The sequence below is a fragment of the Charadrius vociferus genome, unplaced genomic scaffold (assembly GCF_000708025.1).
Source record: "Charadrius vociferus isolate BGI_N301 unplaced genomic scaffold, ASM70802v2 scaffold14, whole genome shotgun sequence".
Lineage (NCBI taxonomy): Eukaryota > Metazoa > Chordata > Aves > Charadriiformes > Charadriidae > Charadrius > Charadrius vociferus.
The window spans coordinates 10,283,147-10,307,104 of NW_009648876.1; the positions used below are offsets into that span (position 1 = coordinate 10,283,147).

The following is a 23,958-nucleotide window of genomic DNA, read 5'->3' on the forward strand; positions in this document are numbered from 1 at the left end:
CATTAAGAAAAAAACCCCAAAGCCTGATGTTATCAAGTCAGCAAGGGGACATCTGATCCCAAAGTTGTCAGGCAGACGTCTCTCCGAGGGGCATGTCAGAGAAATGCAGGGAGCTTGAACAGATCAGCAGATCAGCTCTCCCACTGCAGAGGCTTGGTGCTGGCACAGACCTCTCTGCAAGAGCGCTTGGAACACGAGTGGCACCCACAGGACGCTTAGAAAACTGACATCCCTCTCCCAGGCAAGATGCTGAGCTGAAAAGTCCTGCACAAGTCCTGGCCCTGCCCTCCTCCCTGCTAGGCGAGAGCGGGCTCAGGCAGGCTGGGGAGCTGAGAGGTGCTGCCGGTGAGCTGGGGCTCGATTCCTATGGCAGACATTGGCGTCAGCTCCACACCGAGGTCAGACGGGGTGCCAGGACTCTTACGCAGAGTCTCCCGAAAGGTAATAAGATTCAATGAACAGCAGCACTTCCTTCCAACACCGAGGGGAGGGAATGTTTCCAGGACAGATAGCCTTCATTTGTGAAGAAGCAGCTGCCAGAAAGGTAAGTTATCAAGGGGTGGTACTTCCCAAACTTTGCCCTGTACTGTTGCATCGCACATTGTGTATGTAAGCCCTCCCTTCATCGCTGCTCTAGCAGTCCCTCCTTGCTGATGCTGTCAAGAAGGAGGGTTCAGGAGTGCCTATGGTGGTGATGATTTTGTAGGATGAGTGCCTTATCTCTTTGGAACTGGCCAGTTGTGATCCACATGAGAAATGGGTTTGTGCAGGAGCTGGAAGGCAACTGCTTTCTCTTGCTGCTGTCTTGTTGTCAGGCTGTGGCACCAAATCCTATGTAAGAGTCTTCAGTATGGACCAGCTACATCTCATAAGTGGCTGCTGCACCTTGCAGTTAAAGCTCAGGTGGCTGTATGTTTGGTGTGAAATCTGCCCTTGGGATTACCGTGTATGTACCACTCAGCCTTGCTCCAGCCCTCTCTCTTGTCTTCCTTCTCCTTACACTCTCTTACTTCCATTCATATCTCACTTTACATCCTCCTTTGTTTCTTCTCTCCTCAGTGTTTTCCTTCATGCTGCTTCTCTCAGCTCACCCACTGCGCTGCCCCACTCCATTTTAATGTCCTTGCATGTCCCTCTCAGAGCTGCATTGTAAGCAGCCTGCCTATCTTAAAATTAACCACCATGGAAATCAAAGTAGAACAGCGGGCATTAACAAGCCACCTGAATACCACAGCTCAGTACCAGGTCCTGATTTTTGGCCATGCCCTTTCCCTCCACCTCGATATGACCCATTAGGCTGTCAGATCTTTGGGGGAGGGATTTTGCCATGATGCTTATGTCGGGAGTGTCACAGTCAGGGACTCAGGGGTTGAAATGCATTTGTTTGCTGTAGCACCTGCAGGTCGCTGCACTCAGCAACAGGCGCTGGATGTGCCACAAAAGGGTCACCCTATTCACCAGCTCTGCGGCTGGAGCAATGACAAGGTAGAATAGTGGCTTTGCAAATGCTGATTGAAAACATTTGCCTCAAGGAGTGTCACACAGGATGGGGAACAAGAGGAGGACAAACACTTGTTCAAAATTAACAAGCCGAAGTCCTTGGGCAAACAGACCTTTATCTGCTCAGTGAGGGAAGGAGGCATGTAGGGTAAATCTCTCTGCGTCTCTCTTATCTTTTTTTAATGCACTTAAGTCCTTTGTGTCCTTATAATCTGATTGAGGGTCCCTAATACTGCTGCAACCTGTGCAGCCATCCCTCTGCCAAGCACTGGAGTATGGCATGCTTCTCCTTGGGAGAAGGAAACGAGCTCCTTCCGCCATTTCCTCCCTACCCCTCCCAGTCCTCCCCCCCCGCCTTGCTTATTAAACTGCACAGTGAAAGCATCCGGGAGGGCTGTGTGTTGGTTTCTCCTGGGCTGTGGATGGCATCTCCCTGCACCAATGACATCCTGCCCACTGGCGTGTGGGAATGAACCCGCCTGTGACCCTTCTTCTGCCCGGGTCCTGGGTAGCTGTGATTCAGGCCTGAAGTCCTGCAACCTGTTCTGGATTCCTCCGTAATCTTTGAACAGTGTATTCCTGACCCTTTTTACTTGGTTTCCTGAAATTTGTATCTCTCCCTCCTCTCCTGGCTTATAGGTAGGTGTCATTCATTCAGCAGAGCATGGTCTTCTTTCTTTGGAAACCAGGGCACATTTATAGAGGGAAAGAAATCATGGACGGAAATTAAAGTTTCCTGCTTAATCCAGGACTTTATTAGTGCTGTTCCTCAGGAATCTCCCTAGATAATCTCAGGTTTGGGATTCCCTGGTTCCCCTTTCTGAAATCACTCTCTGGAGAACGTTGGGGCTCCCAGGAAGGAGTCTTGCCCACAGGTTATCTGCTGCTGGAAATGGAGGTAAAAGAGGCAATGGGCAACATTTTCAGAAACGCTACCATGTAATGGAGGAGAAAGGTGGTACTTATGCTTAGGCATGTCAGGGAAATCTCCATACAGAGTCGAAAATGGAAAATGTGGCAGGGGAAGGAAATTACCAGTGTGATCTGAGTTCACCTATTTGGCTTCATGTCTTTCTTTGCATCGTCAGTGCCTGCCATCCTCCCATAGCAGCCACTTGCAGCAGCAGTTCTTTTGCTCTGGAGAGCTCCAGGCCTGCTCGTTCCTGCTTCTCCTGCTCACTGGGAGCAGCAGGACTCTTAAAAGTAAGCAGCTATGTAGCATTAGTAACATCATGCCTATAAGCCTCTGTTCCCACACACTGTGCCTTACACATAATGCCACCTAGACCTCCATGTGGGTGTTGCTACTGCCAGAGAGATTTTGCTGTCAGACTGTATAACTGAGTGCTGTTGGCCTGGTTGGTGTCAGGGGGCTGTTGGTACTGTCTGTCAGTCAAGCTGGTTTGGGTGCTCCAGGCATGAGAAGTATCAGGAACTAGATGCTGCGGCAAGTACCAGATTCATGTGGTGCAAGCGGGGCTGGTGTGAGCATTACAGTAAAAGCTTTCTCTTTTCCATGGCATAGTAAACAAATGTGGTATTGAAATGTACAGTGTAAATGACAGATGTGTGCCTCTTTCTAGGGTAGAATGTCAGCAGACTGCAATTTTTTTTCAGGTGTACAAGTTGTTCAAAAAGCATCACTTCAAAACTGATTTGGAGAGTTTGCTTTTAGTTGTTTGTGTTTATGCAGTAGATTAATTACAAAATATTAATGGCTCCATGTGATTAGTAAGTGTCTCACATAATTGGTTCCTGTGATCAGACTGGATAAGCTCATGTGTGTTTCTAAGAAAGTACTTGTATAGTGTAAATTCAAATGTTTATTGTATTTGAATGCTCCTACATTTATTTACCTTGAAAGATATTTATGCAATACCTGCTTCTCCCAGCAAGACTGAGTTACCCCAATTTCACAAGAACTGATTACCAGAGACCATATGGCTGGCCAGAAATAACTGACAATTCGACAAATATCTATGTCTTTTTTCACATTTTGTTTTTAACAATGCATTTTGTACCAATACAGCAGTCCAGCCGCTGTTCCTCATCTATTGATGCTGCTATGGTTTTTTGCATGGTGACAGTCACTGGTGCTTCCCAGTCACTGGGAACTGTTTTCAGTGTGCTATTTTGTGTACTGTAGTAGAGGTTGTTTCTGTTTATTTGGGTTCTACTTTTATTATAGTTGCCTTACTTGATCAAGACTGAAACATCTTTGTTGAATTCATAGTTCATAATCTATTTGCTATAGGTCACTTTTTTCAAATATAGACAGTGAGAGGTCACAGAACATTTAACTTCTCATTTTTAAGAACAATCTAAAAGCTTATTTTTATAACTGCAGGTTTGATTGACATTTAAAGTCTTTCTTTTTAAAAGCAAGATCATCTAGAGGGCATTGAGGTCTGAAGCTTTTCATTTGCCCATCAGATTGATGGTGATTCAAGAGTTTGAATGGGTTAATTTCTGTATTCATTAATGTTTTGAATAAAAGTAAAGCTCACAGCAGCATGGTTAGAGCTGGAGGCAGTATAGCTGGTATTATTAGGATTGCTGGGTTCAGCTGAGATCTCAAGTGTTTGGGAGAGAGAAGCTCCCTGGAGTGCGGGGAATGTCTTAGCAAATTTTAGCATCTGCACGTCAAGGTTCCCTGTGGCACTAAGGAATCATGAGGATTTATCTTGTTTTACCTGTAGGTGTTCGTCTGGATCGAGTCCGTGGAGGCCGTCAGAAATACAAGAGGAGACTGGATTCTGAGAGTAGCACTTACCTGAGCCTACAGATCCCTCCACCAGCTAAAAAGCCACGTATGTATTGGTCTTAAATTGTGGTCCTCTGAGCAACCACTAAGTTTCTTTATATTGGTCTCCTAAAACATACTATGGAGCAGTTGTCATTTCTGATTCCCATATTGGTCACCAGCACTAGGATTTTTTTCTTAGGACCATCATGCAGAGGTAGATTAGGCGCAGCCCAGGTGCTGTATTCATTGTACCTAGGGTTAAATACCAGACCTTTCCTAGAAGATTATGTAAATCCATTTAGTTATATTCTGATCTTTTCCTGTATCCAAGCTATGCTAACAAAACTGGTCCCGTGCTGATTTCTCTCTACCATACTACTCATAGGTCTCTAAACTTTTCCACATCCCACCAACTGATTATTCGTGCCTCTTCCTCCCCTTGTTGGACCTACCTGAGACAATGGCTGACAACTTTACAATAGGTTCCTGCTTTTGTCATCCCTGTACAGAGCTGGTTTGGCATAGACAGATCACTACGCTTGTGTAGATGCAGTGTAATCTTCTCCTGTTGTGACCAAAACCATTTCTGAGGTCCTATGGGCTCTATAGTCATGTCTTATCCCAGGAAGGTCCTTCTAGAAAGGGCTCTTATGACACCTTATGTCATGAGGGATCTAACAATAACTTCTCCTTTTAAATGTGCAGTGACTAAGATTGTCTCCCACTTGCTGGTGGCTGAGCCAGAGAAGATTTATGCCATGCCTGATCCAACCATGCCGGAGAGTGACATCAAAGCCCTGACAACCCTCTGTGACCTGGCAGACAGGGAACTGGTGGTGATCATTGGCTGGGCAAAGCACATCCCAGGTAAGCAGGGGGAATTACAAGGGGGTAAGCGTGAACAGCAAAGGGAGCTATTACTTGTCACTGTGCTTACCAGTTTTGTCTTCAAAGAGGATTTTTACATATAGTGGTGGGTGGAAATTAGTCACAGAAAACTGCTTGTGGTGGGCTTTCACTGGAAACAAACTCCAATATAGCCTGTGGTGTAGGTGCATAAATTGATGCCTGTATGTGTGTGCACCCTGGGATTATGCAGAAGGCTTTGAGATTATATGATAAAGTTCTCAGTTGTACCTAGTGTTGAGTAGCACAGCAAAAGCACTTGGGAAACAGCCCTTGGGATGGTACAGTGGACTTTAGTGATTTTTAACTGCATCAACATGACGTAGATCTGTTGTGTTTATAAATGAATAAATGTTACAGCAGTGACTGGACTTTACTGCTAATGATGAGGCAGGTACCCACCCTGTCTGTAGTGGGCATTCTTGCCCAGACTCAGGAAAGCTTTTGTCACGGAACAAGTCCTTTTGGGGTGGAGGACGTACTCACTATTGTCAGTGAATTTCCAGGCTTCTATGCTGACAAATAATGAGGACAACTTATTGGCAATGTGACTGGCCTCGGAAAGCTCACTGACTATCCAATGAGTGCCTGTACGATTGAGTGACAAAGCAAGTGTCTCACACCTGCAGGTAGGATAGACCCATGCGGAAGGAGCAGACATGGCCCTCAAGGGCATCCTGGGGACAAAGATTTGGACTGGGAAGGGAAAATGCCTCTTCTTTCTAGTTTCCCCCTGCCCCCTGCCAAAAAAAAAGATAGGTTGGTTTTGGGTGTGAAGAAGGTTGCCCAGGGAATTTAGGGGTTGTCCTTGGGGTTCACGTGGCTGCTTTCCAAAGACTGATTCAGACACTCACTACAGTTGTCTCCTGCCCTCTGTCCCCCTTTGTTGTGTCAGGAGAGTATCTGAGGTTCAGCCACAGGATCACAGGATTTAAACCATATTGCACGTTGCCTATGGGTCTGTGTTCTCTTGCTTTTCTTCTTGGCATTAAGTTCTTCCTTGTTTGGTGAGGCATCTTAGCATGAGTGGCCAAACTGTTTAGTTCTCCCATGTATTTTGTTTATCTTTGTAGCTCCTCTTTTGGCTTTTTGGTGGCAGCTTCTCTTTTTTCAGAGGGAGTATTTCTCCCGTGATTTAAGGGTTAGTAGTCTCCTGGGCCATATGGAATACGGACTGTGATGTGGTGGGACTATAAAGTCTGGAGAGACTTTTTCAGGATGGTGTTTCTGAATAGAGGTTAATCTCAGTGGTGCCCTTCTTAGACGAGATCTGCAGTATCTGCAGGGATTACACCCCTCGCTAGTGCTGGAATCCATCTGGGGCTGATTCATCACAAGTGGGCTTACAGTGGTGATTAGGGAACTCAGCCTGGATTGCTCTACTAACCCAGTACTTGGGGTGTTAATAGGAAAGGTTTTAATGCAATGCAATTAGCTGCTACGGCTGTCCAGCGAGGTGCCGTTGTATGTTCTTCTAACCTTGGCTACTTCTGCTCGCACGGGATGCCCTGCTGTCGTTCCCTAGCTTGTGGTTGTGGATTGAGTGTGGGATGCTCAGGTCTGAGTTCCTACAGAGTTTTCCAGCCTGCTGTGGTGATATTATCCCAGAGCAGGAGTATAGTAGAGATTACTCCTGAACTCTGAAAGGGGTTCTTCCTCTCCTTTCTGACAGGCAGGACATGCCTGCCATCATCTCAATTTTCTCTGTGTATTTTTCTTTCCCATCAAAGGCCCTGCAATGTGGTAACAGCCATCAGCCTGGCACAGTTCAGACCAGCAGCAGGATTATAACAGGACTGTGTGTACAGGAGAGAGCTCAGGGATTGTTACACAAGGGAGCAGTACCAAGAAGCAAACATAATAAAAGACAGTTCATAAAAATGGAACAAAATACCCCATAGTTCTGAAACAAGTATGAAACATACTGAGTCAGGCAGCAAGGGGGCAGAGCAGGGCAGGGCCAGGAGGCTGCCAGGTGTCTAGATTATCCATGCCCCGTATTTCCGCCTTCCAAGGATTTTGAGCAAAACAGGACATTGCTTCCTGTGTGCATGAACTCTTGGACAGGGAGAGATGGAGAAAGGAACATAGGTCATATATTCCTGCCTTGTGTTCACACTGGAATTAGTAAAGAACAGTGTGACGTTAAAGTCATACCAACCCTTCAGGATCCTAGGTATCGGCACAAACTTCTGCCCCACAGTGTTAGCACATAAAATCAGTTAAGCTTAAAGACACTTTCCTATGATAACAAGAAAGCATGTTTTAGTGGTGTTTAGCAAATGTTATTAGCTCAATAGCCTTATTAGCTATTAGCTCAAAAGCCATGCTTAGCCAATGTGGAGTTGTTCTGTTCTGTATGAGGCCCCCCTCCCCGGCTCTCCCTCCCTCTGTGCTAATTGTCTTTGAACAACATCTACCTTTTCTGCGTGCCTTGATGCAGGGAGACAAGACTTCTCTCAAGGGCTGACGACGAAGGCTCTCCCAGGGTAGCTGTTGTGCTGTTCTCACTAGGAAGACGATAGTACTAGCACAGAATGAAATATGGCAAGTGGAGTGACAGCAGCTGTGTCTGGAGTGGCCTCAGATCCTATAATTACATCTCCCTTTATTACCTCTGCTAATGGCCCTCCAGGATGACAGAAATGATAATAAATTAACAGATTATGAACTCCACTTGCCACAAATTATGTGACGCTTTTTTTTTTTAATTCTGGGAGCTCCCACTGCCAAACCACTGAAATTAAAAAAAAAAAAATCACAAAAAAATAAAAAACCTGAATGTCACATCAGCTATTGCAAATAAAGCAGCTTTTCTCAACCTGCACCTAGGAAGGAGGGAAACATGCATGCTAGAGACAGAGCCTTCTCTTTTGGGAGTCTAGGGAGGGCAGCGGAGAATTCAGCACCTTTCAGGATAAGACCCGAGAAAAGCAGAAAGAAACAGATCGCTAAGGGCGCTTTCTGGATGCTGTGCTCAGGAATGCAAAAGGGCTGGATTCTAGCAATTCCTGGGAGCTGTAAGATGGCAAGGCAGTTGAATTTCACAACTAGAGGTTCTCCAGTGTTACAAACCTATAATAGCAAGCCTGTGATTTTGTCCAGGTGAAATTAGCATTTAGCTTTCCTGATCTCAGGTTTTATAGCATGGGAGAGCCCAGGTTACATGATCTTCCCTTGTCTGTGCAGACTGCAATGATACAGGCACAGTCCTCCAGCCCTTGCATTCTACATGTGTAAACACTGGAGGAAAAGGGTCCTGATTCTGTCAGACGTCTCAAGTCCAAGCTTGGCCCTGCAGCAGTCCGTCCCTCATGCCCGCCTGCTGGAGCTGGAGTCGTGTGCGACCTGGGAGTGCTTCTGGCAAGGGGCTTTCCCAGCTGGGTAGGGCAATTGCAGCTGGCTCTTCTGTTGTCCTTGGCACACGGTAAAGCGTGGTCTCTACTGTGCAATTCCCACCTGCTATAACTGCCTCTGGGAAAGAGCGATTAGCAGAGATGCTGGATGTATGGGCTACTGCTAGGGTTAAGTCAATTTTTCCACTTTATTGTCTAGCAGAAAACTGTGAGCCATGTCAGTCCTGAATCCTCTCACTCCACTACATGACTGTTTCTCAATCTTTAACAAATTTCATTGGTAGACCGCAGTGAAGTGATGGCATAACCCCTTTTGTAATCCAGATGGGGAATGAAGATGCAGAAAGGCCACGTGACTGACCCAGAAACTGGACTTAAGGCAGCAGCCTAAATGCTGGACTGTTCTCCATGGTCAGAGCGAGGAGAGGGATGACCAAAGGAGAGACTGCAGGTGCTAGAGACTGTGACAGTGGCTGAGCACAGCACCATTTCCCCTGTCTCAGGGTTAATCTCATCAGTTCCCTGTGCAGCAAGCAGGAGACCTGGGGAGACAGCCTTTGACCTGCATCCGCCCACACTTAGACTCCTGTCAGGAGGGCGGCATTCAGGAGCAGCGCAGTACTGACCGCAGGAGATAAAGGGCAGAAGGGTGAGGCAAAGGACGAGGCACCCCTGAAGTACTCACAGCCTGAGCAAGGGTGGGATTCACCCAGTGCAGGGCTACATGGAGCACAGGCTATGCTGTACAGGAATCAATCTCACAGTCATGGCGCTGGATTTGCAGCTCTTCTCCCCAGTAGCCTGGACTCCTCTTTAGCTGTTCCCTCTGGCACTCCTCCCCAATGGTTTATTGATTCTTCCCTCCCACCCACTGCTCCCCTCAGACCTTGCACACACAACACGTGACAGCTGATTGGTATCTGTTAATTAATGTGGCCTGGGGCCTCTTTTCTATTCAGTGGCCTGATAAGGGAAATTGGATGTCCAAGGGCTGCCAGGCCATTATCACCCTTTGCTTCCCCTGGCAACACAAACACAAAACATGGCGTAGTGATAAATAAATACCACTAACCCACCCTTCTGCCTTCCTTTCCCCAGCTGAGATAGTGCAGATAGAAAAAGAGAACCCACAGTCAGTCAATATAGCAATCATCAGCTCTTTTGTTAATTGCCAACTTGATAACATGAGAAATCAAATGATCATCATGGTGGCTGTCTACCTAGACCCAGATGCGGGGCCAAGAACTGTGACCAGAGAGGGCTGTGGGATAAAGGAGTCCCGCTGAGCCCAGCACACAGCCAGCGGGGCTGGGAGGCTCCTGGACAGAGGCTGATGGCACAGACCTCTTGGTGAGCCCTGAGGCTTAATAAGCATCTGGGGAGAAAACTGGCAGGGGAAGCTGGAGGAGCACTTTCCCCCCAGCTGAGGGGTGCCTGGCTGTCCCATTCTCTCACAGCCCTGGGAACCTTTAGACGCAAGGAGCTGCCGAAAAGCACAGTGCCTGGCTGTCAGTGGTGGGCAGGAGCTGCCCAGATGGGACCAACACACTGTGCTTGGCTTCTCTGTCTGTAATGGCTGTTGCACAGCGCCCGTCTGCCCTGGCATCTTTCATGGTCTGGACTTCAAGGATACATGATACAGAGGACATAACAGGCACAGCTTTCTTTCCCATGCCTTTTTTTTTTCCTCCCAGGGCAGACAGGGCCTCTGTGTTGGCCTCACCACTTTCTCAAGTGGACCCTGAGGCTGTCAGGGCCTATCTCCAGACGGTGATTCCTCTTTCTGTATTTGAGGAGAATGACTTGGTTCACTGCTGGGTGCTGGTTCTGTTGCTACTGGCTTTGGCTGTGATTTAGGTACTTGTATGGCATTATAAATGTGTTTTTCACACTGGGTAGGGTTGTTGGCTGTGATGTGCAGAAAGCTGATCGTGTGGATCTCAGGGAGTGATGAGGAATAGAAAGAAGATTCAGTTCACAAATTTATTCAGCTTTTGAATACGTTTCAGTGCTCTGTTGTGGCAGGACCTTTTCTCATGTTGGCCAAAATGAGATTGTCATGTGCTTGTAATTCAGGCCTGTACCATTCCCTCCTAGCTCATCAGAAGCCCTCTTTTCTGCCATCTGGACCTCTTATCTGCTTTTTGGTCAGCTAGGGCAGACTAAATAGGCTGCAGTACAAAACTACAGAGGAACGAGTGGGATGATGTGGTACAAAACAGTAGCTGCTATAGAAGAAGCAGTTATTGAAAAGAGGTTATCATTAACCTTGGGTTGCCATAAATGCCGTCAGAGCATCAGGACTCCTGTTGGAGGCTGTGGGTGGGCATGGGAGCAAAGAGAAGGGTAAGGTCCGTGTATACTGATTGTCATAGACACAGGGTCAGTTTAGTCAGCTTTTTTTAAAAAAAAAAAAAAAAAAGGCAGCAGGCCAATGAGGGAGAGTGCTTGGGGTGAATCACGGGAAAACCAAGGGCCCAAGGCTCCTAGAGGCTTTGCTGCACGCCCATTTGACCCTGCTTGTCTTTTGCCCTGTCAGGGTTCTCCAACCTCTCCCTTGGGGACCAGATGAGCCTCCTGCAGAGTGCCTGGATGGAAATCCTCATCCTGGGCATTGTCTACCGCTCCCTGCCGTATGAGGACAAGCTTGTCTATGCTGAGGACTACATCATGGATGAAGAGCACTCTCGTCTGACGGGGTTGCTGGAGCTCTACCTGGCCATCTTACAACTGGTGCGCCGCTACAAGAAGCTCAAGGTGGAAAAAGAGGAGTTTGTCACTCTCAAAGCTCTGGCCCTCGCCAATTCAGGTACAGCCCTGGCCCAGCCAGCCTCATAGTCAGGGATTCAAAGCCCACGCTGTTACCTGGCCTGGGAGGAAACTGGAGCGTACTGCCTGAGACTGTGCTCTGCCTGCGTCACGCAACATCCTCAAAGCTCCTCTCTGTCCATAGAGCAGGATCTAAGCTGGAGAGCAGGGAGAAACAAAGCTTGCTGTTGTTAGAGCCCCAACTGTGCTCTTGCCCTGTATTAGGGAGTGGAACCAGGCAGGGATGGGCTGGCTGCTGGTTTCTGGTGGTAAAAGAAAGGCTGGGGATCCCTTCTCCACTAACAAGCTGACTCCACTGCGGTGAGTTCAGGAAAGGGGATGTGTGCCATGCCTGTATCCACCTCAGTAGTGTTGGTCAGTTACAGCAAACAGGGAAACCCTCGTCCCAGTTTCAAATCCCACAAAAAGCTGTGGGGTTGGGGCTGCCTGGTCCTATCCTGGAGATGTTCAGTGACCACCAACACTGAATCCCACTTTAACTGGGTGACAGTGTGGATCTGGATGGTAGAGGGTGAGACATGCTGCCAGAAGCCTGATACTGCCTGTTCTGTTTCTTCTTGAGAAGAGGATGAGGAAGGCCAAGGCCCGCAGCCCAGTGCCTTCCATCGCAGTCTGGGGAGGGATGCAGCACTGAGTCCAGCAGGCGCGTGCTGCACTGATGTTGCACAAAAGCCACATACGTATTTTCTCAGGAGTACCTTCCGAAAGGGAAACTGCTAAAGCTACTGTGTGACGAGGGCTCCCTCTACATCCCTTGAGCCTCATTGTCTCACATCAGCTCTTGCTGAACTGCATTGTGCAGGTCACAGAATTCGCCCTTGCAGCCCAGCAGTGAGTCCAATATCTGTGTTTGGCTAAAGCTGCCTTCCAGAAAGACACCTGGTGTGAACCTGAATGGATTAAAAGAGGGGGAATCTACATCTTTCATGGTATCTGACTGTAATAATTAATTGTTCTCTCAGTTTAAAAAAAAAACCAAAAAGGCAGCACCATATCTTTAACGTCAGTTTGCCTCCAGTTCAGCCTCCAGATACCGGTTTTGGCTGAGCTGTGCCCTATAACCCCAGGTCTTTTTACACCTCACAGCTTGACACGATAAGTTCTCCTGTTCCATAGTTGCATTCCTTAGCTGTAGATATATTACTTGAAGTGTAGGCAAGGGGTTCAGAATGCTGTGAGGCTGCCCTATCCTCACTATTTTACAACATTCTGTTCCTCTTTGCCATCCATACTTCTTAGTAGCAGCAATTTAAGAGGAAAAAAAAAAGAAAAATTACTTACAGCTCATTAATAAAAATGTTGAGTAGCATCTGTTTTTTTACTGATCCCTGTGGATTTCCACTAGAAAACTCCTCCTTCAGGCATGATTCACCACTGATAGCTACTTTGAGATCTGTCATCTAGCCAGTTACTAATCAATTGAAAGTGTGCTTTATTGATATTGCATAGTGCTAATTTTTTAATGAGAATGTCCTGTGGTGCTAAGCCAAGTGCCTTATAAAAGCCTAAGTCTATTATATCTACACAGTTAACTTTATCAACCAAACTTGTAATCTCATCAGAGAATGAAATCAGGTTTGTTTGACAAGACCTCTATTCCAAAGTATTGTGTTGACTGGCAGTAGTTGTAATACCATCTTGTAAGTCTTAATTCAACATCACTACTTCTTTTTTTTCCCCCTTTATTATATCCTGGTTCACATCAGGCTAGCATGGAAACTATCAGATAAGACCCAGGAAAATATTTCCATCATGAGAACTTTTCCAGTCATCTTGAATTTCTCAAAAATACCGAGTCGTTAATCATTAATCTGCCCTAGATGGGCCTCAGCCAGCAATTTTAGAACCCTTAAAGCCAAGTTATCCATCTGTGCTGATTTCTGTAAAGTTTGTCCCTAACAGATGTCTAACATCTTCTTACATAAACAACAGACTAAGAAGTCATCATCTTCATATAACTCAGGTACATAATGCTTCTTTTTTCTAAACAGGACAGAAGTACTCACTGAGGACTTCTGTCTCCTCTACACTGCTATTAATAGTTTAATCATCTCCAGGTGAAAAGAACCCCCCTAAAACTGGTCATTTTTCTTCTATTTCTTAAATATGTATAAAACTTCTTTATTGTCCTTAGCCCTTCCAGCCATGGATTTTCCTCCGATGTCCTTCACTTCCCTTATCGATTTTCTACACTTCATAACTTCTGATTCATATGAATTGCTATCTAGTTCCCTTTTTCAATTTCTCATATATTGCTTTTTTAGCTCTAATTGCTGCCTTCACTTTGCCACTGAACCAGGATGGGCAGATGGCCAAGGCTGGCCTCTCTCAATTGTGGGACGGTAGCTTGTGGCGATGTAATCAACTCTTGTTAAAGAACCTGCCTCCTGTCTACCAGGAAGGTCACAGGATGAAACAGGGAGAAGGGCTCCTCAGAGAGGCTGAAGTGCTAAGGTAGTGGTTGTGACAGGGTGACAGGGTAAGTACCACACTGGGACATTTATCAGGCCCATGCTATGAGCAGAGACTCTGCAGGATATGAGCCTTGGTGCTATCAAGTTCCTCATGGTGCAACAGAAGCACTCTCTGCTGATGTTGCTCACTGTGCTGTCAGGACTAAGCCCAGGATAAGCCCTATGGGACAGTCTGTATCAGGAGTGGAGAAACACTGAGCAAAGACAGAGCAAAACAACCAACACTCATCAGCTGCTTTGGGGTTTTGCTTCCAGTGCTGTGGAGTGAAGAAACCAAGGTTACGGTCAGGAGGCGCAGGCAGGCCACAGCATGTTCTCAGCTGGACAGGAAAAGCCATTCTCACTTCACTGGTTTCTCCTAGTACTGCTAGAAGTGCAGCTATGTAGGAGCATAATCCACAAAAAATCCCGCTTTGATACTCATATTGAAACATGAAAGTCAAGCACGAGATCTCATTTTTCATGTAGTTAAAGCCCCTCACAACACATACCTAAGGAAGCTAGAATGGGGCAAGTGTATTTTTCTAATGTTACCTTGACATTCTTTTAATGTAAGTTATTTTTCTTAGTGTAATTTTTGGCATGGAGGAAACTTGCAGAGCCTGCATGTATGTGCTTGCATGCAAACGGCTGATTCCTAAAACCGTAGGCATGCAGAGTACCTCTGGGCCGGGCCTCAGCTCCCTTGGGTCAGGGGCAAGGTTTAAAGCTGAGCACTTGGATTAGCACCTGTGCTGCCCAGACCTGCTTTCTGCCTTGCCGCCCATATAGATAAATTCCTGAATTTCCCCTATCCCTGCTGAGTGTAAATGCTTATGCGACCCAGCTTTAGGGACTTTCTTCCATGCAGCCCTGTGTACGTTGGCCGTTTGCTTCTAGGAATTAAAACAAATTAAAGCAGAAGTGGGAGCTCACTCACTCTTCACTGGAGGACAAGCGGACAGTAGGCTGACCTAGCCAGAGCTGCGGCTGATCTCTGAGTCCTCAGTGTCATGCACCAAGGACACACCTGCTGGGACTGGCAAAGATAACTCAAGCAAACTCTGACTTTAATAAGAGTGTTTTTAGAGAGCTGAGAAATGAATTCTTAATGCCCAGAGCAGCAGGCAAGTCCCAACAATACGATCACCCATTTTCTGACAGAGTAGGGGTGTTGTAGACTTAACTTGTTACCCTTCAGAGCCAGCAGTCCCTTCTGAGGCATTCCTAGGTCCTCTTTCCTCAAGAATGCAAATTGATCAACCTGTGTATTACAGAGCCTTCCAAGTCAGCATACAGCACGTGTTCAGTTAAGGACATCCCAGCCTGGTCAAACCTTATTTCCCCTTTTTTTCCCCAATGCATTTTAGTGTTGAGTTGGAGTGAACAAGGTCTGGATCTAGCAAGGGGGTGTGTAGCAAATTCTGTACTAATGGGTCCTGTGAGGTCCCTGCTCCTGCTCCTGCCAGAAGCTGTGAGAAAAGAGTTGGATGAGGAGGCAGTGAACCTTCTCCATTCTTACACCTGCCCTGTACCCCACGCCAGCAGTGCTGGAGAAGGGCTCCTGACATGAAGCCTGACTTCTAGGCCAGCTGACCCTCAGGGACATGGTCAGGCAGCTTCTCTCTGCCTCAGTGCTCTGACAGCTGTAAAAATTCATAGCTATTGATTTTGTAATTAACAGTTTATCAATGCCATCGACACCAGCTCACTGATGGATTGCAAGGAAATTAATCCTGCAATGTTATTTTATTTTTTGCAGTCAGCTGCCAATTTTGAGCTTCTTTCAGTAAAGAGTGGGGGGGAGGGGCAAGCTTTGATCTTTATTTCCCCAATTCCTCTCCCTGTATTTGTCTAGTTATTTAGTGCTGTTAAGTCTCATCACCTTACAGAAGTCAGGTGGCAGAAGGGCACAGCTTTGGGATTCTGTACAAACAGCATCAGTACCCAAAACCAGAGCACCCACTTTGACCTGAAGCATGGCTCATTGCCTGGTGCTTCTAGCACCCGCTGGGATCTGCAAACTGATGGGCTGTGACTACTTCTCCCCTTTGTGCCCCTAGCCAGAAAGACATTAAACAGAAAGGCTGTAGGACATTTCTCCTCAAGCTACAGCTCTTGAGGCTTCCGGTCTCCAAAATGACCTCTGCAACTTGGCAAGAAACAGATCCCACGCACTTCTCCTGGATGGTGCATGGAAGTTTCCCAGAGGTGCTACCTGGCTGGGAGAAGTTGCCAGACTGACTTGGCAACGTGCTTCTCCCTCCTTACTTTTCACAATCAACCTCTGTGGGTAGCTCAGGTCACTGTGATGACCTACCAGCCCTTCTCTGAGCTTCTTTGCCTGGTCTCTTGGACACAAAAACCAAACGCAGCAAGAACAATCCTTCCTCAGTAGGCTTCTTGGTAATACAAGCCTTTAATATTCTCTAATTAGTGCATCCCTTCTAAACAGCTTCTTAAACAGCTTTCTTGCTAGACATAATATTTTCTCAACTGTTGTAATACTTTACAAATCATGCATCATAAATAGCATTTACTGCACATGTACCTTATGAAATTCACAGTCTCTAATTTGTGTTGCGCTCTCCATAGAGATGGCACATATTTCTAGAGAGATTTTGGCGCTTTAGCCAGCTTTCCTCCCCTTCACCGCTGTCACACGGAGGAACCCATCCGTGTCCTCACATTTGCGTTGCGTGTGTGTGGGCTGAGCCAGAGCACTGCCACACTGCAAAGCCCAGCTGCAGCAGCAGACGGTGCAACTGCATGTGTGCATGTGTGCTTACCATAGTGTCCCCTTGCTGCTGCTTCTGAATTCATCGCCCTGTGGCAGGAATCTTTATCAATGAGTTCAGTATCGATTAAAAGTCTCTGAACAATGAAGACAAGGGAACAGTGTCTCCAGCTCTGTCAGGGTTGTAAGAAAGAAGCAAGTATCAGCAAGATGAAAAGGAGGAAAGCCTTCAGTGAAGCTGCACCTGGTTAGCTGCCCTAATCTAAGCTCTCTGCTCTTTGGTGCTGCCCTCTGTCACCATGACTTACCCACAAGTTTAGCAGCCTGTGTTCAACTTGGATTCCCCAGCTCGACCCTGGACTGGATCACTACGAGCTACCTTTGCTTCCGAGACGCACCAAGGAGCTGTGTTAGCTTCTCAAACCCTGCTAGCCCCTCTGGCAGCTGGTAGAAATCTAACTGGCAGGTTAAGGGAAGAGGCCTTGCAGGAGGTGTGGGTTTCCTGTACTGAAGCAGGAAGCTTCCCGAGCAGCTGCTGGCAGTCTCTGAAAACAGGGGCATATGCACAAAGGTGGGCCTGGCAACACCCCTGGGCACACTGGTTGTGACCTACTGGGGCTTTTCTGTCTTGCTGACACCCTGAGCAGCTGCACAGCAATTAGGCAGTTTAGACAGATGAAGCGCTATAGCAGTGTTAATTATTCTTAATGAGATTGCTCCCAAGCGGCAGCTCAGCAGCTGCTGCCCCTTGCAGGGTGACTCTCCCCATAAGGAGCATGGAGGGCAAGTGAATGTGCAAGTCACAAAGGTCCCCGGCTGACCCCTGCACAGCCTTGGGGTGGCTGGCAAAATGTGCAGCGCACAGGGCACAAGGTGTCACCTACCCCTGGCAAGCTTACTGTCCCTGCACTGCTAGGGCCAACTCATTGGGCTGATGCTGAACTTCACAGCAGCAGCACCACCTGCCAGCAAGGTGGATTTTTTCCCCTTAAGAAACAAACTAAAACAATAACACACACCCCCAAAACAAAAACAAGCAAGCAAACAAGCAAGCAAGCAAGCAAACAAACAACAAAAAAACCCCAAAAAACAACACAAAAAAAAAAAGGAAAGAAAGCATCTTTAGCTTCAGGACCACAAAGGATTTCCTTCCTCATGGTCTGACTTGTCTGTTTGCTGTCTTTTCTCCCTCCTCCCAGACTCCATGCACATAGAGGACATGGATGCAGTGCAGAAACTCCAGGACCTTCTCCACGAAGCCCTGCAGGACTACGAGCTGAGTCAGCGCAACGAGGAGCCCCGGCGAGCAGGCAAGCTGCTCCTGACCTTGCCCCTCCTGCGGCAGACGGCCGCCAAAGCTGTGCAGCACTTCTACAGCATCAAACTGCAAGGCAAGGTTCCCATGCATAAACTCTTCCTAGAAATGCTAGAGGCAAAGGTCTGACAGCCCCAGCGCCAGCCGACAGTGGCCGGGGAACAAACTAGAAACAAAGATGCAGACAACGGAGCAATCCAAACAGCAGCAGCAGCCACCGCCGGCTTTTATCTCCAATCATTTATTATGGAAGAATTATTTAATGTCTATCTGTCGGCGTGACTGCAGAATCTCATGTACAGGAGGGGGGAAACTCTTTTAATCAGTCACCTGTTTCTCTTTTTTTCGTTTGTTTTCTCTGTGGGAAATACCAGAATATGCTCTTGCACTTGTTGAGGTGGTCGTCGGGGCTCAGCCCCTCTGAGCAGTGATGCTCTCAGCGCTGTCCAGGCCGCCTGCTCCCCAGCTCCCTCTGCAGGGCTGGAGGGGGAGTGGGGACAGAAGCAGGAAGAGAGGAAGAATAGAGTCAATATTAACTTTATCTGCTGGTGTTGTGAGGGGTCAGATAGAAAGGGAAGCAGCCAGGGTCCTTCTTTTTGACACCTTTCTGGCTCTAACCATAGAGCAGATGCTCCTTTGGAGAAGAGCGCTGCTGGACCTCTCCTGATCAAAATGACTGCCTCCCAGGCTCCTCTAGCTACAGCTAACACTTGTACATACAGGCCCCACTTCTTACCGGGAAAGATGCTCCTAACTGTGTAAGATATTCTGCGACCTTGTACAGTGTCTCATTACGCCTGGCTATCCCTCCCATGTACAATCCCTGCAGGCCCCTGAAGAGGTAGGATGTATGTCCCTGAGAGAATGCAAGTCTCCTTTCCCAGATGGCATGAAAAAATGAGCCTAATGCTATGCTTCAGTGCTGGGATGACTTGATAATCTCTGCATCCTCTCCTATGTGGTGCTATCTACAGTTCTTCCACACTTTCACCCCATAGTGTATCAAACCTGCCTCTTCAGCTCAGCTGAGTGCCATTCCCCACTTGTTCCTTGTGGCAGAGAACACAAGGCTTTGTCTGCATGGTTATTGCCCAAGTATAAATACACCCCAAACCAGGGCTTTCCTAGACTTCATTAAAGTGATAGCTCTTTGCCTCCACAGAGACTTAGGCTTATTGCCAAATGCTAGTTAGGAATCAAGGGCACTGCTTTTCGGAGGAGGCAGCTCTTGAGCCTGAGAGATTGCTTTTTTTGTGGCAGCCTAGGGAAATAAATTAGAGGGTGGCATGAAACCCCCAATATCTCAACTACTGTCTTCCCCTGCCTCATCCTATTATCCTCAACAGCAGCAAAATAGCTAGCATAGATTATACCTGGGCCTGGTAAGAGACTCTCTCACTGATGGGAAAGCAAATACCTGACCTTGAGGTGGTGGGAGAAGAAGTGGGGGAATGTTAATTTACTCTTTTCATGTAACCAGGTTCCTGCTGTCTCCAAGTCCTGTTTGCCTGCTGCCTAAGCCACAACTGCTGCGTTCCCAGTAGCCAGAGGGAAATGTGGGTGACTGACAAAACTGGCTGTTAGCATTCTCTGAGATGTTATTTTCTAGGTCGCTTACTTTTGAGCCGGCCTGAGCTGATGAAACCTGAACGTGTTGTCTATTTTGTGGTCAGCCGCATGGCAGTAGAGGTGAGAAAAAACCCTCTGGTCTACATCTGAGACATCGCTAGCTCTGCTGCCTCTGTTCCCCTCAAGTTTCCACCCCTTCCTGGCTAGCCCGGGAGAAAAGTGGCGTTGGCAGAGGAGTAACTTTCCCCCAGCAGGAAGCCTTCCAAAACAGGGTTGAGGCATGTGATCAGGGAGACACTGGGTGCTTGTTTTCTACTGGAGCAGAATGTGTCACAGAAGGGCTGTCAGTGCTGCAGAACAATGCCCAGGCCAGCTCAGAGCCTGGGGGCACTAACTGATGCTCACCTCTCAGCTCTGGTAGCCAGCCTGCGCATGGTACTTGAGTTAGTTCAGTTCCATCTCCTTTGAGTTTTCCCTGCCCTACACAGTTGTAGCTACTCTCACACATTTTGTACTCACTCGATAAAGGAATTCAGTCTTGCTTCAGGCACATTAGTAAACCCACAGAGACCTAAGAGGAAGAAGGCACATGGGAGCTGGGACTGCTTCCATGCTCACAGCGGTAGCAATTACACTGTGGCCTTGTGCTTTGAACAGATACTTCTGCTTCTCTCCCCAGCTGCCTCCCAGAGGCAGCTGGGGGGAATATGAGAGGCTTTTGGCTGCGCTGATGATCCCCGTACCCATCTGTGACTGAGAGGGACCAATGTGAAATGCACACCACCACTATTGCACCAGTTTGGACAACTCTTTCTGGCTGTGGCATAAACACTCTCACAAATGTGCTCAGTTGCGCTATCGCCTGTAAGTTTGACTCGTGTAGTCACTGTTACTTCCCTGCCGAGTCCCACCCAGGTCAACCACAGTGCAGCGTCTTGACCTGCTGTGCGAAAGTAGCTGCCCCAAAATGGGCTGAAAAGATCCTAAGAAGCAATTCTTACTCTGTTGGGCCCTGGCTGGAAAGGTCACTTGCAAAAAAAAAAAGGCTCTTCCAGCTTTGTTGTATTTGGACTCAAGCCTGCTTTCCAGAACAGGGAAGGAGAACTATCTACAAAACATGATTATGGAGAGCTGCCGAGTTAGCTTCTAGCCCATAGAGACTGCCGGCTATTTAGAGTAGAGCTGTGGTATGGAGGCAACTCCTGCCTTGGCAGAACACTATAAAGATACCAAATGCATTTTTTTTCCAGGACCTTCTTTCTCTGATACAGCTGCATGGAATCCATATGGATATCCCCCACTGCTTAAAGATAATATGCCTGGAAATGTTTGCATTGCTTCTGAAATAGGATGGGAACTGAACGAGACAGTAATTAGCATATATTAATCTCTTTAAGCAAGGAATGCAAACTCTTCCCCAGGAACTGGGACAGAAACACCTGTCTAGATTTAACTCTTAAAGGCTTGTACCATCTTATATTGGGAACCAGGTCAGGTCTCTTGTGCCCTTCAGACCAGTGCAGGAGTCATACCTATCACTTCCCAGTTATTCTGGTCTGTTGTGCATCACCAGTGCTGTCACGCTGCCACACCTGAAGAGCATGTCCAGTGATGCAGTGAGCTGGGCTTGCAGGGAAGGGTAATGTCTTAGTGTCCTCTCACTGCACTTTGAAGTAGGAAATGGGGCTTCAGAAACTGCTTAGGTCTTTGAACACTCACAATCTCTTACAAAAAGGTCTGGAGATGTGGAAGTTGAGCCATGAACTAGGAAATGGGTTCTGGGTCAGTGCTCTTTATGCCGTTCATTTGTAATACAGGAGTCACAGAGTCAGTGCCATACAGCTGTCCTACATGGGGCAAAAAATGGAGCTTGAGCCTTGGGACACAAATGGGCTTTATGACTTAAAGAAAAGCAAAGCGATAGAGGTAAGTGTATGAGTGACAGTGAATAAGCATGAAGCCTACGTCCAGCAACTATGCTAAAAGCAGCTCCAGCCTCTGATTTGCATGTGCGGATAACAGAAACCACATACCTGTCAGCTGCTACAAAAGGCGACTCTTCCCAAGTGACCAGCTCTTCTGTTTTGGGCACATTCTGCTCTGGGAACAGCGATGTCTGGCCTGTAATGCAAAACAAATTTCATGGGGATCAATTAAAAGAAAAGGTAAAATACCACACAGAATTAGGTTTCTGGGGAAACTTGGGCATTACACCTCGCAGCAAAACTGTGAAGCTAGAAGAAACTCCCCCACAACAATCAGAACCTTGCAGTATTGCTCATGCTAAGGGGGCATTATTTTTCTCTTTGTAAGCTAAGTCATCTTTTTTTTTTTTTTAAACTATTACAAATATATAAGATAAAACATGCTGCACCAGAAACATGTAAGCAGCTATTAAGAGGGGAAAGTCATTGAGAAAGACCCTAGAATGTAACTTGTTGAGCTTTTATTACAAATCGGAGCTGAGAAAAAAGAGCTTCCACTTTGTATCCACAAGCTGTAATCAATCATATGGCCAAAGGCCGCTCTGTTGTTCTTGTGGCTGGGTTATGTGGAGAAGCCAGAGAGACAGAGGCTGTGAGAATGATGCAGGGACTTATAGACAGTCAGTGAAATAAACAGTATCTACTTAACTATTATCTGCTCCTAAAAAAGAAAAGAAAAGAAAAAAACCTGTTAAATAAATTGTATTCTTGTGGTACAGGTCATTTCAAACAAAACAAGAAATAAAACACAGAAATGTAAAAACTAATCCAGACAGAGTAATGTTTATTGTGTTTAGGACCTGCTCTGTTCTGTCCCTCGGGATGCACAGAGCCCCATGGAAGAGGCTGGGGTGGGGGAAGGCGTGATTTGTGCATGCTGCGGAAGGGGAGGAGAGCCCCAGCCCTCTTGCATAGAAACACTCATTTGTTTTTTCCCATAGCCAGAAAAGAAATACCTGGCAAGCTTCTGTGTTTTTGTGAGATTAGCTTTGTTGAGGACTGGTTAGACAGGCACTGTTGTCAGTCTCTGCCATGGACTGCTCTGTTTCTTCCACTCACCCATTTTCTCCCCACATTCGGCACTTTGCTGGTGCAAGGAATAAAAATGAGCTAGCGATGAAAAAGCCTTGAAGTTGTTCCAGTGAAAAACAAAATCTCTAATCATAAAATAGACCACTGGCTTAAACCCAACAGTGACCTCATGGGTGTTGCAAGCATTACAGAGGCTGTCCAGTGCGTACAAAGTGGGTGCAAGTGCTGAAGTCATGGCACTTGCATTGATCTGGTGGTCAGGCCATGCAGGAGGGCAAGCTCATGCCTGCGTGAGAAAGCGGAAGGAAACACACTGTGGTAATTGGGCAGAGATGTGAGAAACAAGGAGTCCAGGTTTTTAGTCTACCTCTGACTATTGAGCACAGACAGCATCACACCCTGTGTAAGCACCGCCATCTCCACACAACTCACTTCCAGCACTGCTAAGGTCCTTCTTCCAGGCAATGGCTGATGTGTCTAAAGCAGGCAACAAAGAGGCCTCTCAGCCTGCACTCAGGAGGAGGAGGAGGCAGCTGAATTAGTGGTGGCCAGTAGGAAAGGCCACGGGCTAGAAACGAGCTTGACTGAAAAAACAAGATGAGCACAAGGCTGGAGAGGGAGGTGAAGCACAAGATTTTTCTGCAGTTAAAACAGCTGCTCACAGCCCCACAGTTACCACCACTCTGACGGTGACAGGCTCAATCTTTGAACCAACACAATCCCCTTCCAAGTTCACAGAGGGAACTCACCGTCTCCCCCATAGCCCACCTGCATTGAGTGCTTAGGCCCTCCAAATGTTGTATCCATTCACAGAATGTTTGGATTTGGCCAGCACAGTAGGACTTTAAAACAGACTTTACTTCAGGTTAAAAATAGCACGGGGCTGATCAATCTGTGGCTTTGCGAAAGGCAGCAGTTTCGGGGTTCTGAACTGTCTATGTGGCACTGGAGCTGCCAGTGTCAAGCGATCGGTAAGGGTAGACAGAGGACTACGGAGAGCCCGGGCCCCACTGGTCTCTTCAAACACCATTCAAGGGACATAAGCTTTCCTTTGTCCCTTACCTCTAAAGTGGCAGCTGCCTTCCTTACATTGCCTGGGCACCCTTCTGCTTAGTCTAGTTTTTTTGAGGCTTTCCTTTACTTGCCTTATTATTTTTCAATCACACTGGAATTAGAAAAGACAAAAGGATGGCGTGTCTTTATAGTAAGCACGCTGGGCATGAGGAGAAACTGAGGGCTACCTGACATGTCCTCTTACAGAAGAGCTTCACAGGAAATATTAGAAAAATATTCTATTTTCTCTGATTAGCCGAGGAGGGAAGGAGGTTTCTTTACTAATCAATGCTGAGTCCTCTAAACACGTTTCTCTCCCCCAAGTTAAAGACATGTTTAACTGCTGGGATATGTTCTTAAGATCCAAATGTTAAACCACGATTGCAGTAGTTGTTCCGGCTCCCTGCACACAAAATAAAATGAAAATCAACAAGATTTTGCTCTTTCAGGCTAAAGTATCACACAGGGAATCAAAGC

General features: G+C 47.0%; 1 protein-coding gene across 4 annotated transcripts in view; it reads left to right on the top strand.

Moving 5' to 3' along the window:
- ESRRB (estrogen-related receptor beta) overlaps positions 1 to 17,971 on the top strand; it is a 108,233-nt gene extending 90,262 nt beyond the window's left edge. For 3 of the 4 annotated variants that reach the window (XM_009886979.1, XM_009886983.1, XM_009886981.1), the window contains 4 exons: positions 4,200 to 4,310; positions 4,952 to 5,113; positions 11,048 to 11,317; positions 17,727 to 17,971. In XM_009886979.1, the coding sequence (XP_009885281.1) occupies positions 4,200 to 4,310; positions 4,952 to 5,113; positions 11,048 to 11,317; positions 17,727 to 17,971 (788 nt within the window). Of the gene's footprint in view, positions 1 to 4,199; positions 4,311 to 4,885; positions 5,114 to 11,047; positions 11,318 to 17,726 lie in introns of all 4 variants that reach the window. The other variant, XM_009886982.1, reaches the window with a different exon arrangement.
- Positions 17,972 to 23,958: the final 5,987 nt, after the last annotated feature.